Here is a 19,567-nt window from a genome sequence, read left to right as displayed (position 1 = left end):
CCCCACTTCCAGGCCCGCCTTGCCCGCCTGATCACCTCAATGGACCGCAGCCGAGTCTCCTGGAGCAGGAAGCAATCTGCTTGGACCCTCGCGAACCAGTCATACGCTAAACCCTGCTTCTTCGGAGAGGCGATGCTGGCCACATTCAGCGTGGCAAATGTCAACACAAAGCCTGCCATCCTCATTGCGAGTCACGGGTCTGCTCACTCCCAACTTCTTTCCTTATCTCCTGGGATACCCCCTTTTTACCCTGAAGCAGGTCCTCTGCTATGCGGTCTACATCATCCCCTGCCAGATCCCCCTCCCCCCCCCCGCAGCCGTCCTGTCTGCACCTTACCCCCCCCCTCCCCCTTTCTTCCTTCCTTTCTTCTTTGCTCTATCCGGACCCACCCCCTGATCCCTCCCTCTCCCCTCTTCACCCCCGCCCCCTACCTCCTCCTCCGAGTCCTCCACCTCCCCCAAGTCCTCCAAGTCCTCCAGATCCTCCTCTAGCTCCACTCTGTCCCCCCAAGCCTGCACTTGGGCCTTCACCACCTGCCCGGCCCCCTCAGCTTTCCTCTTACTCCCCTTTCCCCTCCCTCCCTCCCTTCCCTCTTCCTCCTCCCTCACCCCTCCCCCTCCCCCCAGAGCCTTCCCGCCCTTCTTCCTACCACCAGTACCCTCCTCCAGTGCTTCCTCATATTTCCGTTTGCCCTCTCCAATCCCCCCTGCCGCCCCCTCTTCCTCCATTAACTCCACCTCTTCTCCTTCCCCCTGTTCTTCCTCCTCCCTCCCAACCTCCCTATCCTCCTCCTCCTCCTCCAACACCTGAAATCTGTTCCTCCCCCTCTTCCCCTGCAGCGACCCCTACTTTCCCCCCCCTCCGAAACTTCCCTTTCCTCTGTGGCACTTGTACCCACTCCCCCTCTCCCCCCTGCTCCACTCCTGACCCAGCCCCCTGCCGCCCCCCCTCCTGCATCCCCTCCTTCTCCCCCCCTTGCCCCTCCCTGCCTATCACCCCCTGCCCTATCCCCTCCTCCATTACCCCCCCTCCCCGTCCCTTCCCCCACATATCCCACTCGTTATGGGCCGCCCTAGGGCAGTTCCGATATGCATGGCCTAACCCGCCGCAGAGGTTGCACCTGATCGCGGTGCAGTCCTCTGTGGCATGCTGATCCCCGCATCTTCCACACTTTACCACTGGGCATGACATGCTGAAGTGCCTAAACGAACCACATCTGAAGCACTGCCGCGGCTGCCCCTTGTAAAAGCACAGTATCCTGTCACGACCGATAAAGGCAGCCGAAGGAATGTGCTGGACCACATGGCTCTCCTGTCTCAATTTGACCAGGGCTCCCCAACCTCCTGCCCAAACCCTGCTTGGATCCGGTAACTTTGTAAGTGGGGATCTCAGCTCCGCGTACCTCTGTAGCCAGTAGGCTAAATCTGCCCCAGGGATAGACTCATTTCTCACGAGCAGGGTGATCTGCACCAGGTCCGGCTTGCTGACTGGAATGGCCCTGAGGTCCCGCCACTCCCCCTTTCCCCTCACCCCCTCGTACCTTTCCCAGAATATTTCCATCCCCCTCTGGGTCATGAAGCTCAAGTCATATTCTGGGATGTTGATGGGGTGTATACACGCGTAAAAGTCCTCGGGTATAAACCCCATCCCCATCACCAGCCTCAAGACCCGATCCCTGGAGGGCATTGCCCCCTCCCCTATCCATTTGAGCTGTACCACATTTCGCCGCTTAGGCAGCTGTCCACCCCCTGTCCCCGCTCCCCCCCAACCCCTCCCTGGGCCCTCAAAACCACCCGATCTCCCCCCCTCCCTCCTTCCCCCTCCCTGGACTACTGCCGCAAAGGACTTGGACCCCAGCCCCCACCGCCCCCCCCTCCACACTTGTTCCAGCCCTTCCCTCTGCCTCCCCCCCCCTTCTGTCCCTCTGCCCCTCCCCTCATCCCTCTCCCTTCCTCAATATCCACCGCCCCCTCCCCCTCCCGTTGTCCCCCGTCCCCTTCCCTCTCAGACAAACATCCAGCAACGTCCATAGTCAGTTCTGCGGCTTGGGCTGCCTCCAACTGATTGTCCTGCCCATCACCACTTCCTGGAACGTCCCTGCTCGTCCCTGCCACTGCAGGCTCCAGCCTCTGGGCTAATCGCCTCCTCTCCTCTGTCTCCTGGCGATACTCTGGCACCTGCCCAGTCAGGTCTGCAGCTGGCGATACCAGACTCCCTGCTCGCTCTGCCCCCGAACTCCCTCCAACCTCCGGCACCAGGGGCGAAGCCTCCGGAACTCCGCCGCTCCCCTTGGCTCCTCGCTCCCAGCCGTCCTGCTGGCAGGTCTGCTCCACCACCCGCTGCACATCTGTTAGACTTGCCATGTCCACTTCTGTAGTCAACGAAAGTCTCTCAACAATCGGGTTACTTCCCCCTTGCTTCTGGTGCAGTCCCTCCTGCGTTCTCCCAATGGCTGGCGCTTCCCGGGGGCATGGCTTGTCTGTTCCTGATTCCGCCACAGGCTGGCTGTTAGCACCCCCCGATTTCACCTCTTGTAATGGACAGCTGGTCAAATGAGCTCCCAGCTGCTGCCCGCTCCTATTCCTCTCTCTCCGACCCCTCTCCTGTAAACCGCCAGCTACTCCATGCTCAGGGAAGACATCCCCTGCTCCCGGACTTCGTGGGCGGGGCTTCTCCAGATGCCATGCTGCTTCGGTTTCCACTTCAGTCATTGCAGACCCGGCCAAAAATACCGAAGTCTGCCTCTGCTGACCCTTTTCCAACAGGGCCTCCTTCACGGCAACTGTCTCTGCTGTTTGCACAACTGCAGGTAAGCCCTCTGAGACTTCGACCACCACCTCTGTAGAAAACAGGCTGCTACCTGCGTCTCCCTCTGCTGCCTCCATTATCTGGAGTTTTGAAAAGTTACTGAGTTCTGTCCTCCCCTCCACAGGTAGGATCTCTACTCCAGCCCCCACCTCAGAGCCATGTCCTGCCGCTGCCTCCTTATCCTCTGGCTGCTGGGTAAGTGCTCTAGACTGTGTTGCCAACTGTCTCATGTATTTTAAAGTGGGGTCACCTCTGAACCCAGACAACTCTTTTGAGTCTAATGCTGCTGAAGACACTGAAGCTTGCTGCAACTGTAGTGTTCCTGAACCCCCAGACTGTGGTATTGAAGCCATCCTTTCTCGGTTAACATAGAGCTCCCTCAAAGGATTCACAGAGCCCTTTTTTAAACAGTTCAACAAGTGTTCTTTTTTCCCCAACAACTTTGATATCCGGGCTTCCTCTTTAACATACATTTGTCTGTGCTCCGCTGGGGCAAATTTACACATAGTTCTTGCCATTTTCAGACGTTTTCCTAGCTCCACTACTTCTTTTTCCACCAGCTTAATTCGTCTTACAATATTTACCACACTACTTGCTGGATCATCAGGGTCATAGCTCACTTCAAGGAACTCCTCATCTGACGATCCACTCTCCTCACTCTCACTCTCAGCTGCCTCCAGCAAAGGCTTCTGGCAAACTTCCATCGCCTCTTCCTTCTCCCTTCCTTGGAAGCGCCCTTCTGGGGCCTGTACTATCTTCCTCCCCCCTCCACTGTCTTCTCGCTTACCTTCCGCAAGCTGGGCCATGGAGGGGGAAATGCTCTGGTGGCCTCCACTGGGCTGCTTCTCCCTTCGGTCCACTGGACTCCTTTCCCTTCTCCCGGTAGTCAAACCAGGGAGAGAGCCACTCCTTTCGGCCTTCTGGTCCCGGGCCCCAGGAGGCCCCATAGCCTGGGACTTTCCTGAGGCCTTCTCCCCAGGGACCCTCCTCATCTTTGGGGAGGGAGCTAGGTCTCACTCCCTTTCCACTGGAAGTCAGCAGAGCTCTCTAAAACACCTCCTTCCTCCTCAGCAGACTGGATGGACCGTGCAGGTCTTTTTCTGCCGTCATCTACTATGTTACTACTAGTAAAACAGGCCCGTTTCTGGAGCAAATGAAACGGGCGCTAGCAAGGTTTTCCTCCTTAACACCCCCCCTTCTCCCTCCCTCCCTCCCTCCCTACCTACCTACCGACCGACCGACCCCTTCGTCGTTCTGACGCCATTTCTCCGCACCTCCTGAACGCACCTGACCCATCCTGAACGCACCTGACGCCATTGCTCCGCCCTCGACGTCATCACGTGTGACGTGAGGGCGGGGCCCCTAGACCTGGGGATTTCGGTGGCTTCACCACCACGGTCCGACGAACCGTTCTTGAAGGAAGTGACGTCACTGGCTTGGCTTCAGTGACATCAGTGTCCTCAGAACGTTGAGGGTGAGTTTTATTATATAGGATGTGGGCTGAACCGGTAGGCAGAGCTTGCCGCCATTTTAGTTCACCCAAAACAATAGCGAACACCATTGAAAACAAGAGCAAAAGATTATTAGAAATAACGGACTGCCTACGCATGGTCCATCTGTAAAAAGGCTAATGCCGTTCCAGTTGGATAGGCAGTGCCTTAAAAGATGGAGGATAATTTTTTTTTCCTTATTAGACAGGTTTTTATTAGAAAGTTTCCTATATATCATGAAATAAATTAGAATATTATTACAACAGCTTAAACATTATTGTAGCTGTAGATACAGCAGTAATAAACTCTGTATTTTCTGCTCATTTTTCTACACTGTGCTATAGAATACAGTAATACATGGCCAAATTTAAGTGAGAATATCCTGTTTCCTGATAGGTTCATCTTTTTTTTTTTATTTATCACTAGTAAAACATGCCCATTTCTTGCGGCAATGAGACGGGCGCTAGCACAGTTTCCGTCCGGACCTCCCCCCCCCCTCAGTACTCACCCCGTCGGCTTTCGTCCGCCATTGTTGTTTTCTGTCCAATAACCAATTCCTAATCCACACCAGAACCTTCCCTCCTATCCCGTGACGCTTTCATTTTCTCAGGCGTCTCTTATGGGGAACTTTATCAAAAGCTTTCTGACAATCTAGATACGCTACATCAACCAGCTCACCTTTATCCACATGTTTATTCACGCATTCAAAGAAATGAAGCAAATTGGTGAGGCAAGACTTCCCTTGGCTGAACAAATGGATTATTTTGTTTTGAGCATGTTTCAGGGACAAGTGGTTTTATAAGTCAAAATAATAAAAAGAAATATTTTGTTTCGTGCAGATCTCTCACTTGTTTAAACATAACTAAATGGGCTATAAGTCACTAATGCAGTCCGTTGGTTTTCAAATATTTTGTTCTTGTGATGACTATCCTGTTCAGAAGGAATAGATCCTAAGGAGCTTAGCCGAGATTGGGCGGCACAGCTGGTGGCGGGAGGTGGAGATAGTGCTGGGCAGACTTATACGGTCTGTGCCAGAGCCGGTGGTGGGAGGCGGGGCTGGTGGTTGGGAGGCGGGGATAGTGCTAGGCAGACTTATACGGTCTGTGCCCTGAAAAGGACAGGTACAAATCAAGGTAAGGTATACACAAAAAGTAGCACATGTGAGTTTATCTTGTTGGGCAGACTGGATGGACCATGCAGGCCTTTTCCTGCCGTCCTCTACTATGTTACTACGTTATACTGTGCCAGAATTGAAAACTCTTATCTCTTCTTTCTGGTGGATAATAAAAGGAGCTCATTATGAACACTATCCACCCTAAAAGATTGTTTTGTGCCTACACATGAGAAATTGTGATATTGAATGACTAAATAAATGTGTGTTTTTGTTTCTAGTCATACATCCAAAGGTTACATAATCCTTTCAAGAAAGCCAGTTAATCCTTTAACTTATTAGTGGAACATAACTACAGAGGCATGGTATGGCCGCATTTTCAATATGGTAATACTAGAGCCCAGCTAAGGAACAGATTATTTTGAGTTAGTCTTCATGGGACCAAACTTGCTTTCCTTGTGCCGTCACCATCCAGCAGGATAGGCAGTGTCTTAAAAGGTGGAGGATAAAGGATTTTTTTTTTTAACATTTATATCCCACATTATCCCAGAATAGCAGCATTCAGTTATATCATGGGAGCAAGTCAATGGATATATCTGAAATATTTAACAAAGTTGAGATTACCATTTATACCCAACTGGTCATTTAGATTTCAACATTTTTTATTGATGACAATTCTAAGTATACAGAAATTCCTATAGGAAAATAATATCCAGTAAAAACAAAATTTATACAGACCTTCATCACCTTTTTAACAGTTTAATCCCTGCCCCCCCCCCCTTCAACAATTTGTAATTACCCCCCATCTACCTCACAACTGGTCATTTAAAAGTCTTACCTTTAATTTTTTTTTACATTTGTACCCCGCGCTTTCCCACTCATGGCAGGCTCAATGCGGCTTACATGGGGCAATGGAGGGTTAAGTGACTTGCCCAGAGTCACAAGGAGCTGCCTGTGCCTGAAGTGGGAATCAAACTCAGTTCCTCAGGACCAAAGTCCACCACCCTAACCACTAGGCCACTCCTCCACTCCGCTTGTTCAGAAGTCATAGCCATAAGTATAGACAGTTATTCAGACATTATCACATACACACATTGCAAAAGTAAACGACAACTTCTACAGAGTACATCCAAAATTGTATTCTTATTTCCTCATTTTCATCTTCCAAAATTCTAGACAGCAGACGTACAGATCAGTAGGACCCAAAGCACTCCAAAACAAGTAAAGTCGGAAACAACACAGGAGGAAGCCAACAGATTTCTTTTCCAGTGAGCATAATTAACTTTGTATGAACCTGGCGGCTAAGAGTGGGCTTGCAGGGTCACTCGCTGGTGGGAGTCAGGCGAGTTTATAGCGGGGAGGGGGATTAACTTTGACTCCACACACAGCCCTCTTCCCAAGGAGGTTCATAAGCGTTTGCTACCGTTTTTATATCTCTATTATCATCATAAGCAAACATACAGCGCAGCACTGAAATCCACAATACAGCATTGCAAATAAAGCAAGCTCTGGAGCACTGACGACAACGTTTTGAATATAACCTTCCTTCCCCTCACAGACTCCTCAAAAACACCCCCCAACTTCCCTTACATCATAATAACATAGTAAATGACGGCAGAAAAAGACCTGCATGGTCCATCCAGTCTGCCCAACAAGACAAACTCATATGTGCTACTTTTTGTGTATACCCTACTTTGATTTGTACCTGTCCTCTTCAGGGCACAGACCGTATAAGTCTGCCCAGCACTATCCCCGCCTCCCGCCACCGGCTCTGCCACCCAATCTCGGCTAAGCTCCTTAGGATCCATTCCTTCTGAACAGGATTCCTTTATGTTTATCCCACGCGTGTTTGAATTCTGTTACCATTTTCATTTCCACCACCTCCCGCGGGAGGGCATTCCAAGCATCCACTACTCTCTCTGTGAAAAAATACTTCCTGACATTTTTCTTGAGTCTGCCCCCTTTCAATCTCATTTCATGTCCTCTCATTCTACCGCCTTCGCACCTCCGGAAAAGGTTCGTTTGCGGATTAATACTTTTCAAATATTTGAACGTCTGTATCATATCACCCCTGTTTCTCCTTTCTTCCAGGGTACACATGTTCAGGTCATCAAGTCTCTCCTCATACGTCTTGTAACGCAAATCCCTTACCATTCTCGTAGCTTTTCTTTGCACCGCTTCAATTCTTTTTTACATCCTTCGCAAGGTACGGCCTCCAAAACTGAACACAATACTCTAGGTGGGGCCTCACCAACGACTTATACAGGGGCATCAACACCCCCTTTCTTCTGCTGGTCACACCTCTCTCTATACAGCCTAACAACCTTCTAGCTACGGCCACCGCCTTGTCACACTGTTTCGTAGCCTTCAGATCCTCAGATACTATCACCCCAAGATCCCTCTCCCCATCCGTACCTATCAGATTCTCCCCGCCTAACACATACATCTCCCGAGGGTTTCTATTCCCTAAGTGCAGCACTTTGCATTTCTTCGCATTGAATTTTAATTGCCAAACCTTAGACCATTCTTCTAGCTTCCTCAGATCCTTTTTCATGTTTTCCACTCCCTCCCGGGTGTCCACTCTGTTGCAGATCTTAGTATCATCCGCAAATAGGCAAACTTTACCTTCTAACCCTTCGGCAATGTCACTCACAAATATATTGAACAGAATCGGCCCCAACACCGATCCTTGAGGCACTCCACTACTCACCTTTCCCTCCTCCGAGCGAATTCCATTCACCACCACCCTCTGGCTTCTGTCCGTCAACCAGTTCCTAATCCAGTTCACCACTTCGGGTCCTATCTTCAGCCCATCCAGTTTATTTAAGAGCCTCCTGTGGGGAACCGTGTCAAAAGCTTTGCTGAAATCTAAGTAGATTACATCCACCCCCTAACAGAGAGAATGCAAAACCTAGGAGGTTTAAGAAAACAATATAAGCTTCACAAGTTTGCTGCTGTTTCGGACAATGTTTCGTGTAATGTCTTTTGGAGAGGGTGTAGTTAGTGAAAGTCCTTGGGAGGACCTTGGTGTCCTTGGTGGTGTGTGGAAGATCATCCTATTTTTCAGGTACTCGAGGCCATTTCCTTTCAGGGCTTTGAAGATCAGACATAGAGTTTTAAATTTAGCCCTGTATTGTACTGGTAGCCAATGAAGGTTTTGCAAAAATGGTGTGATGTGGTCACGTCGCTTGCAACCTTCTCTGAGTCTTGCTGCTGCATTCGAATCAACTGGAGCTGGTGCAGGCCCTTTGTAGTCAGACCATTGTATAGAGTATTGCAGTAATCCATTCTTGATGTTATCATGGCATACACAACTGGGATAAGATTTACCTTCTCAATGTAAGGAGAGAGGCAGCGTAGCTGTCAGAAATAGTATAAGCAGCTCTTGAAGGTTGCTTGGATTTGGAGAATCAGTGTTGAATCTAACTGTATTCCAAGGTTCCTGACTTGTGATTTGAGGGGGAGTTCATACTTCCCAAAAGGGATTTTGATGTCAGGTATGTATCCACTTGTGTTAGGGACCCAAAGAAGCTCGGTTTTAGTTGGGTTCAGGCAAAGTGTTTAGCCCATTGAATATTTATCTAATATCTTTATTACCTTTGGTGCCAGTTTCTCAAGGTTTGTCAAACAAGACATTGTCAGCATATAATGAAGATTTCTGTAGAGTTTCTTGAAATTTGTAACCAACTATCTGCGGACAAATTCAAATCTATTCAAGTAATGGTTCAATTGGTGAACTAACAATAATGGAGAAAAAGGGCAAACCCTGGTGTCCATAGACAAAACTAGGGACAAACCCAGGGGAAGAAGTCTGGCAGTTCCTGACGACCTGTCTTCCATCCTAAAATGTTAAGAGAATGAAGCCAGCTGAAATGTAATGCATTCTGAGCAACTCCACCTGAACCTGAGTGTTTCTGGTTTGTATTTCAGGTGCGGGTGGCATTTGAGGACATCGCTGTCTCTTTCTCGCAGGAGGAGTGGGAGTATTTAGATGAAGGGCAGAAGGAGCTTTACAGGGAGGTGATGAAGGAGAATTATCAGACCTTGATCTCTCTGGGTAAGGACTGTATTATCTGCATTTTCAGTAGACAGCATCTGATTTATTAAAAACTAGTAAAAAAAGGCCCGTTTCCGAAACCAATGAAACGGGCGCTAGCATGTGGCTTTTTTTGTGTGTGTGTGTATGTGTCACAGATTTATTTTGTGAGTGTGTGAGGGTGCGGTGTGTGTGCAGGTTGTTGATGTGTGTCTTTTTTTTGTTTTGTTTTTTGCTTGGGGGTTGGGGGATGTGCTGTGCTGTCCTTGGTCGCTGTTTGCTGCTGGCTGGGTTGCGGGTAATCCTTCCAGCTGGGCCGCAGCTTGTCCTGTTCGCCCACGTCCCAGATGGTGACGGCTCCTTTGACTCCATGTCAAGCGATCCCAAATATAGTCTTTGCTATGGGCCCTCTGGCACTCTTCAGTACTGGCATTAGGCATTTAAAAATTTCTCCCCCCGGTCTATTTTTGCACATACCCACAGCAGGAATATTCTTCTCTCGTTCCAGCGGTGGTTCTGTGCTCTCCGTGCTGCCCAGATAATGAGCCCTTCTCCTGGGGAATGCTCCTCCCTTATTGTCACGTAGTTTCCTCTGATTGGTCCGTCTTACGTTGCCTAGTATTGCCTGGGAACGGTGTTGTGATGGCCCTTTGTGTTTCAGAATGTTGAGGGTGTTTTTTCTGATTGGTCCGTCATGCGAGGGCGGGGCAGAGAGACATGGTCAGTGTTCTGGCTTCACCACCATGAATCCATGAACCCTTCAGGGAGGGAGTGACTGAGTGACTTCAGAACGTTGTCTTCAGAACGTTGAGGGTGAGTTTTATTATAGTAGATAATTTGATACATTTTTCTGTAGCTCCTCCACTCCAGAAACTTCTGAGTATGGTCAGGATTTGTTTCAGCATAAGATGACAGTGCAAAGTCAGGACTTAGAGACCATAAGACTATCCACTGTGGCCTACGTGTTTCTTTCCCTTTAAATCGGGGACAGATCCTCCTCTACCTCTTGTAACGGGGTTGAAAACAAGGGGCAGAGCAGCTCAAATGCTCAGGACCTGGATGTAATACATTAGTGAAGCAGCCTTTGAGATCAATACTACTACTACTTAACATTTCTAGAGCGCTACTAGGGTTACGCAGCGCTGTACAGTTTAACAAAAAAGGACAGTCCCTGCTCAAAGGAGCTTACAATCTAAAGGACGAAATGTCAAGTTGGGGCAGTCTAGATTTCCTGAGTAGAGGTATGGTGGTTAGGTGCTGAAGGCGACATTGAAGAGGTGGGCTTTGAGCAAGGATTTGAAGATGGGCAGGGAGGGGGCTTGGCAAATGGGCTCGGGGAATTTATTCCAGGCATGGGATGAGGCCAGGCAGAAAGGGCGGAGCCTGGAGTTGGCGGTGGTGGAGAAGGGTACTGAAAGGAGGGATTTGTCTTGAGAGCGGAGGTTACGGGTAGGAATGTAGGGGGAGATGAGGGTAGAGAGGTAGGGAGGGGCTGCAGATCGAGTGCATTTGTAGGTTAGTAGGAGAAGCTTGAACTGTATGTGGTACCTGATCGGAAGCCAGTGAAGTGACTTGAGGAGAGGGGTGATATGAGTATATCGGTCCAGGCGGAAGATAAGACGTGCAGCAGAGTTCTGAACGGATTGAAGGGGGATAGATGGCTAAGTGGGAGGCCAGTGAGGAGTAGGTTGCAGTAGTCAAGGCAAGAGGTAATGAGAGAGTGGATGAGAGTTCGGGTGGTGTGCTCAGAGAGGAAAGGGCGAATTTTGCTAATGTTATAAAAGATATATCAATGTGTCAGTAACCTATCCTTAGGTTATGATATTGTCTGGCATGGTCAGCTGCCCCTAAAGCTGCAGAATTGTCTCCAGGATCAATAAATAAGAGTAATCTGAGAAACCTTCATTAACTGCTGCTTCTATGTGTTAATTACAGGGAAAGATCAGATCAGGACCTTAAAAACCATGACCTCTAAGAATCAGTCTTGGTTCCTGCTCTTTTAAACCTTGAAACTGCTGGTCTTTGGAGGATTTACAGCAGTCTCCAGAGAGAAACGATAAGGTCAGGGCTCCTGATCTCCTCTGATACCCTGACAAGGACCAAAAATTCTGAACTTTTCCATTGAAATGGATGGGACGGAACCAATGCTCAATAATAAGTACATAAGTAATGCCATACTGGGAAAAGACCAAGGGTCCATCGAGCCCAGCATCCCGTCCATGACAGCGGCCAATCTAGGCCAAGGGCACCTGGCAAGCTTCCCAACGTACAAACATTCTATACATGTTATTCCCGGAATTGTGGATTTTTTCCAAGTCCATTTAGTAGCGGTTTATGGACTTGTCCTTTAGGAAACCGTCCAACCCCTTTTTAAACTCTGCTAAGCTAACCACCTTCACCACTTTCTCCGGCAACGAATTCCAGAGGATGAGAGAGTCAATATTCTCTCAAAACAATCTCTCATATAAATAAGCCCAAAGTACTTTCCAAACTGCAAATATACTTATGGAATGCAATAAATTAGAAAGGGAAAAAGCCTCAGTACCCTAACCACTACCCGTTTCAAAAACGTACAGGGTGAAAAAGACTTAACAAGGATTAATTCTCGTCATAAGCATAAAAAACTCTTTCAAAAAAATTGTTAAAACTTTACTTGTAGTCAATTTACTGGATCTTCAACTTGAATGTGACAAACTAAGAGGAAGTAAAAAAACAAACAAACGTAACATTCAAGTAAAAGAGAGTTCTCTTCCGCTTCTATAATCAAATCACAGCGAATGTGGCCAGAGTTTCGCTACAAAGCTGTCTCAAGGCGTGACCAAACTTTAAAAACAAACAGGCCTTGAGTTAGGTGAAGGCATGGCCACTAAGCATATTCTGTAAACCACGCCTAGATCTAGGCCCGGTTTACAGAATACGCCTAGGCGGAAAGTTTTTCAACGCTGATTTTTCAGGCACCATATATAGACTCGGGTCCCATGCACTAAACACTAAGGGCCCTGTTTACTAAGGTGCGTTTGCATTTTTTAACGCGCCTACAATTAGCTCATGCGCTAACCGTGTAGGCGCCTATAGGGATATTGTAGGTGCATACACAACGCGCGTTAAGAGCGCTATCGCGCCTATAACTCAGCTTAGTAAACAGGGCCCTAATATTCAGAAGTGACAATCGTCTATCTCGCTCTGAATCTTAGCGCTTAGCCAGCTAAGCGCTATTTAAGCGGCCAGGAGCCATTCCTGGTTGGTTAAACAAGGCTGAATATCAGCTGGAAAGTTTATTATTGAAACATAAAGGAAGGTTAGAGACGTCCGTCCAAATCTCAAGGGGGCGTTTCAGGGGCATATTCAGGGTGGGACCTGGGCGTTCCTAACACTTGGACGTTTTTCAGCCATAATGGAGCAAACATCCAGGAGTAAAACTTAGACATTTTGAGCTAGATCTGTTTTTATTATGAATAAGGCACAAAAAGGTGCCCTAAATGACCAGTTGACCACTGGAGGGAATCAGGAATGACCTCCCTTTATACTAACCCCCTCCCAAAATGTGATGAAAAACATTACTTGGGTCCATTAGAACAGCATGCTGGTCCCTGGAGTAGTCTAGTGGTGGGTGCAGTGCACTGCAGACAGGTGGACCCAGGCTTCTACCTTCCCCTACCTGTTACACTTGTGGAGTAAACTGTGAGCCCTCCAAAACTCACCAGAAACCCACTGTACCCACATATAGGTGCCCCCTTCACCCGTAAGGGCTATGGTAGTGGTGTACAGTTGGGGATATTGGATTTTTGGGGGCTCAGCAGACAAAGTAAGGGAGCAATGGTCAGATGTTTACCTGGGAGCATTTTATGTCCACTGCAGTGCCCCCTAGGGTGCCCTATTGCTGTCCTGGGATGTCAGGGGGACCAGTCTACTAAAAATTCTGGTTCCTCCTACATCCCAATGGCTTGATTTTGTACGTTTTGCACTTGGACGTTTTGTTTTCAAAAATGGATCAAAAAAAAAACCCCAAAACGTCCATAGTATTTTTGAAAAGAAAAGATAGACATATTTTTCTTTTTCGAAAATGACCTCCTTTCCTGTTCGGAATTTGGACGGTTTGTGTAAAATGTCCAAATTCAGATGTAGACGTCATATCGAGAATGCCCTTCCATGCCTCATATTCACTACTGCTGGTGCAAGATGAAGTAATTCACCGGTAAGAGCATTTTTTCCCCCTATATTCAGTGGTGCTGTACATGTGGAAGGGAATTGGATAAAGGAGCAGGTAATTTTAAGTACTGAGAAGGTGTTTATTTGGAGATTATTCTGTAAAGGAAGATGGCACCTCCTTTCCTGTACCAAATCTAGCAGAGCAACACAAATTTAGGCTCAACCACTTATAGCAGCCGTAGAGCTGCCGTGAATATTTGTGCCTAGATCGCTAGAAAATGCTTGTAAATCATAGTATTCTAGGGAGACATTTTTTAATAGCGCCAGTGGTCTGCATCGGCCCGATCTCCCTCCCTCCCCAACGTGATTTGACCCATCCACCTGCCTGGAATGACCCCGGGTATATTTGAAAGAAAGACCCTTTGCATTAAGGGATTCCCTCTTATGGAAATTATAGCAAAAGAACTATTCAGGACACAAGGACCAATCTCTCTCCCACCCCCTAATCCAGTCCAACCCCCAAATCCCTGGTGTCTAGTGGCACCCCTCCTCTCCGTCAATCAGACCCCTCTTCCCCAACTTAAAAAAAATAAGCGTCTGGGGTCTAGCTGCCCCCCACACCTCCAGTGCAGCCCCTAGGCCCCCCCCCCCAGACGCCTGTACCTTAATTAGGCAGGAATAATGTCCACTCTGCCCCGCCATGGTCTGCACCCACCTTAGCCAAATCCCAACTGATTACTGCTAAAACACCCACATTCTTGGATTTGTTTCTTACACAAATAAAACAAATAGTACTTACTTACTCAGAAGTGAAATAAAAAGAAAACTTTAAGCACATAAGTATTGCCACATTGGGACAGACCAAAGGTCCATCAAGCCCAGCATCCTATTTCCAGCAGTGGCCAATAGCGCTGAATATTGGGCCCTATGAGTCATCATTAAGCTGACTTTACTCATTTCTGCTCCTTCACCCTGGCTCTTGTGTAGGTTCCAGCTGAGAGCTATGGGCCCAATATTCAAAACAACTTAAACGGCCAAGAGACGCTCCTGGCAATTTAAATCACCTGTCCAGGGCTAACTGGGCAGTTTCAGTGGCACTTAACTGGATGGTGCCACTGGCCAGGGCCTGGCAGACTTCTACAGTCTGTGCTCTGAACATGGCAAGGACAAAGCAAGTATATGTATGTAGTACCACGTCATACTTTTATACTATACTGTACAAGTCTTTATCAGCTGTCATCTACTATGTTACTAGGTGGTTCATTTTCGAAAGAGAAAAACGTTTAAAAAGTGTCATAAAACAGCATTTTTTTTGTTGTTACATTTGTACCCCGCGCTTTCCCACTCGTGGCAGGCTCAATGCGGCTTACATGGGGCAATGGAGGGTTAAGTGACTTGCCCAGAGTCACAAGGAGCCGCCTGTGCCTGAAGTGGGAATTGAACTCAGTTCCCCAGGACCAAAGTCCACCACCCTAACCACTAGACCACTCCTCCACTCCACTTTGGACAAAAATCTTCTCAAAACGCCCTAATTAGTATTTTCAAAACCTGTTTTGCAGACATTTATCTCTGTAATTCGTCTGCAAATTGTCCAAATCACAAGGAGGCATGTCGGGGGTGTTTAGAAGAGATTAGGGCAGGCTTTGGGCCTGCATAACACTTGGACGTTTTACAGCCATAATGAAAGAAAACAAAAATGTCCAGGGTGAAAATCTAAACGCTTGGGTCTAGACCTGTTTTTAAAACGAATAAGGGAAGAAAGGTGCCCCAGATGACCACTGGAAGAGTTTATTTATGCTTTCTTCTATCCCACTGTTATCCAAAAACAAGTTTTAGTTCAAAGTGACTGACAGGTTACAGTAAAATTACAGTTGTGACTTAAGGAGGTCATTTGTAGCTTATGTGGTTTGCTATAGCTATAGAGGGGTGTTTTACTACTACTACTACTACTTAACATTTCTAAAGCACTACTAGGGTTACGCAGCGCTGTACAATTTAAACGAGGAAGGACAGTCCCTGCTCAAAAGAGCTTACAATCTAAAGGACAAGTAAGCAGTCAATCAAATGGAGCAGTGTAGGTTTCCTGAATAGAGGTAAGTGGTTATGTGCCAAAAGCTACAGTGAAGAGGTGGGCTTTGAGTAAGGATTTGAAGATGGGCAGGGAGGATGCGTGGCTTAGGGGTTCGGGAAGTTTATTCCAAGCATAGGGTGAGGTGAGGCAGAAGGGGCGGAGTCTGGAGTTGGAGGTGGTGGAGAAGGGTACTGATAGGAGGGATTTGTCTTGTGAGCGGAGGTTACGGGTAGGAACGTACGGGGAGATGAGGGTAGAGAGGTAATGAGGGGCTGCAGATTGAGTGCATTTGTAGGTTAGTAGGAGAAGCTTGAACTGTATACGGTATCTGATCGGGAGCCAGTGAAGTGACTTGAGGAGAGGGGTGATGTGAATATATCGGTCCATGCGGAAGATAAGACGCGTGGCGGAATTCTGGATGGATTGAAGGGGGGATAGATGGCTAAGTGGGAGGCCGGTGAGGAGTAGGGTTGCAATAGTCAATAGTCTTTTCTGAACTGAGGATAGTTAGTGATACTTTTTGTGGCTTTTGGAATCGAGTTTCACCATTTGGAGTCCAGGTAGCTGAATCCTGCTATGTAGATGGTCTTGTAGGTTATGTTATATTTATTTTGATGGGTGGGATAGTAAATTTCCAAATAAACCTGAAATTTGAAGGAATCAGGGGCCCCCCCCCCCCCCATTTTACTCCCCCAGTGGTCACTGATCCCCTCCCATCCCTCAAAAATATGAATAAAAAATATTATTCACCAGCCTGAGATGTTAGAGCCAGGTCTATCAGAGCAGCAAGTAGGTCCCTGGTGCAGTGCTGTGTCTGCTCCTCCGGGGCCTCCTCAGCCTCCAAGGGGGGTCCGGTGCCTGAGTTTTCTCTCTCCTGTTCCCGTCGGGACGGGATCACCCTGGACCCAGCAAGAGAGACCTTGGTGCCAGGCCCCAGGTATTTTGCCCCCAGCCTCCCCCTCTTGGCAGCCCTTTTCAGAAAAATATGGTGCCCACCTATAGATGCCCCCATCGCCCGTAAGGGCTGTTGTAGTGGTGTACAGTTAGGGGCAGTGGGTGTTTGCTGAGTTTTTTGGAGGGCTCAGGAGACAAGATAAGGAAGCAGTGGTGAGATGTGTCCCCAGGGTGCCCCATAGCTCTCCTGGGATGTCTGGGGGATTAGTCTGCTAAAAATGCTGGCCCCCTCCTACATTCCAGTGGCTTCATTTTGTGCGTATTTTGTTCAAAAACGGCCTAAAAAGAGAAACACACAGAGCACAAAACCTTGTTACAAACGGTATTTTTGAAAAAAAAGAGAGACTTTTTTTTTCGAGAATGAACATATTTCCTTTTCAGATTGTATACGTTTAGCACAAAATGTCCAAAGTGCAACTTAGATGCCATATTGAAAATGCCCCTCCATGTTACATACGTTAGTGCCATTGAAAATGCCCGGTTAGCTCCAAAGCCAAAACTGGCTATTTTGAGAGTGTTCCAGAGGCAGATTCGGCCCTTAACCAGTTAAGAATATCACACTTAACAAACTATCCTGCTTATAATCGAAAGAGAAAAACGCCTATATTGTGACCCAAATCGGGAGATAGACGTTTATCTCCCAAAAACGAATAAAGCGGTATAATCAAAAGCCGAATTTGGACGTTTTCAACTGCACTCCGTCGCGGATGCGGACAACGTTGATGGGGGCGTGTCGAAGGCGTGGTGAAGGTGGAACTGGGGCGTGGTTATCTGCCGATCAGAGATGGGCGCCTTTCGCCGATAATGGAAAAAAAATATGCGTTTTTAGCGAGAATTTAGGGCACTTCTCCTGGACCCTGTTTTTCCACGAATAAGGCCCCAAAAAGTGCCCTAAATGACCAGATGACCACTGGAGGGAATCGGGGATGACCTCCCCTGACTCCCCCAGTGGTCACGAACCCCCTCCCACCACAAAATATGCCGTTTCACAACTTTTTATTCTCACCCTCAAATGTCATACCCACCTCCCTGGCAGCAGTATGCAGGTCACTGGAGCAGTGGACTTCAGGCAGGTGGACCCAGGCTCATCCCCCCCCTCCCCCCACCTGTTACACTTGTGCTGGTAAATGGGAGCCCTCCAAACCGCCCCCCAAACCCACTGTACCCACATGTAGGTGCCCCCTTCACCCCTTAGGGCTATAGTAATGGTGTAGACTTGTGGGCAGTGGGTTTTGAGGGGGATTTTGGGGGCTCAACACCCAAGGGAAGGGTGCTATGCACCTGGGAGCTGTTTTACCTTGTTTTTTTTTTTTTTGTGTAAAAGTGCCCCCTAGGGTGCCCGGTTGGTGTCCTGGCATGTGAGGTGGACCGGTGCAGTACGAATCCTGGCCCCTCCCACGAATAAATGTCTTGGAGTTATTCGTTTTTGAGCTGGGCGTTTTCGGTTTCCATTATCGCTGAAAAACAAAAACGCCCAGCTCAAAAAAAGATAAACGTCCATGTTTTTTCGAAAATACGATTCGGTCCGCCCCTTCACGGACCCGTTCTCGGAGATAAACGCCCATGGAAATAGGCGTTTCTGTTCGATTATGCCCCTCCATGTGTTACCCGGCTCCAGGTACCTGAAAATTCAGTGCTGGAGTCTGCACATGGTCCGGCATTGAATTTCCATGTATAATGCCGGCAGTGGTCAGCAAAACACTTATCACCGCTGGCTGAATATCGGGCAGTAGACGTCTCCATGGACTGAAATAGACAACTGAATTCTGGCCTTCGTATGATCAGCAGCTGTTGATATCCTGTACCAGTTCATTGTTTGCTCATTTTCTTCAGCAGGAGCATAACAATACCATAAATCCAACCCACCCTTTTGATAAGATAGTTCAGAAGAACTGCAAACTGTTAATCAGAGCAGGTAGAGGTTTCATTAAATCAGACAATGCTATGAATGAACGGAGAAGTAACAACCCTGTGGCAGGTTGGGGCAGTTGCTGCCCATCTCCTTCACCCCTTTACGCTGCCGTCTTCCACGTCCATTGTGCCACTGAAATCATTTGTCTAGTGGAACTGAACATTTTAACACCTGTTGTACAGTTGGAATCTTTGTGCATCGTTACCACCTCCTCCCACCCTCCGAAATCCTTAAGAGCATTACCTGCTCGTAACCTTTATCTTGTCTTCCTCTCTTCAATAGTCCCCTTTCCCTATGTGTCCTTCTGACTGTCCTACCCTTATCGGTCCTGTCTGTCTTTCCTGATTTAGATTGTAAGCTCTTTTGAGCAGGGACTGTCTTTTCTTCATGTTCAGTTGTGAAGCGCTACGTATGACTGGTAGCGCTATAGAAATGATTTATAGTAGTAGTAGCATTAATAGCGATCAGTTGAAGGTCTGAATGTGTAGAAATATTGATTCAATTTAGTAGCTACAGGGTCATCAGTGATCCTATAAGTTGACTCACTAGGGCCCCCTGAATCGATTAATACTAACAGGCTCAATTTCGAAAGAAAAGGGTGTCCAAAAAGCGACACAAAAGGTACATGGGTGTCCCCGTGAAGGAAGGTCGCCCAAATCCAATAATCGAAACAGGGCCGTAAGGGCATCCTCAGCGCGAGGACGCCCATCTATGGTCGCCCCCACAGGGGGGGTGTTAGGGGCATGCTGTGGGCAGCGTTACGAGATGGGCGCCCCCAGCGTATAACAGCTAGCGAAATGGTTTCGCATGGGTCAGAACATGGGCGTCCTTAGTTAGACCTGAAATAAAAGCAACCAGGGTAAGGAAGTCGTCTTTAGACCCATTAGCGATTTTGTGCAGTTGGAGAGTGGCGAGAGCGTTGTTGGGAGAGAAAGCTAAGAGTTTGTTGAGTACCTGTTACCTTTTTCTGTGTGCTGTAGTCGGAACGTTTTCACCCTCACCTGCCTCATTTGTGTTTTACCTTTTCACTTTCCC

General features: G+C 48.0%; 1 protein-coding gene across 3 annotated transcripts in view; it reads left to right on the top strand.

Annotated features, from left to right (window-relative positions):
* LOC115463370 (gastrula zinc finger protein XlCGF26.1-like) overlaps positions 1 to 19,567 on the top strand; it is a 952,960-nt gene that overhangs the window by 907,964 nt on the left and 25,429 nt on the right. The window contains exon 2 of one of the 3 annotated variants that reach the window (XM_030193806.1): positions 9,341 to 9,467. The exons of the other annotated variants lie outside the window; for them this stretch is intronic. Coding sequence (XP_030049666.1) covers positions 9,341 to 9,467 — 127 coding nt within the window. The remainder of the gene's footprint in view (positions 1 to 9,340; positions 9,468 to 19,567) is intronic. 3 annotated transcript variants of the gene reach the window in all.

Source organism: Microcaecilia unicolor, chromosome 1 (genome assembly GCF_901765095.1).
Source record: "Microcaecilia unicolor chromosome 1, aMicUni1.1, whole genome shotgun sequence".
Classification (NCBI taxonomy): Eukaryota; Metazoa; Chordata; class Amphibia; order Gymnophiona; family Siphonopidae; genus Microcaecilia; species Microcaecilia unicolor.
This window is presented reverse-complemented; position numbering and strand designations above follow the sequence as displayed.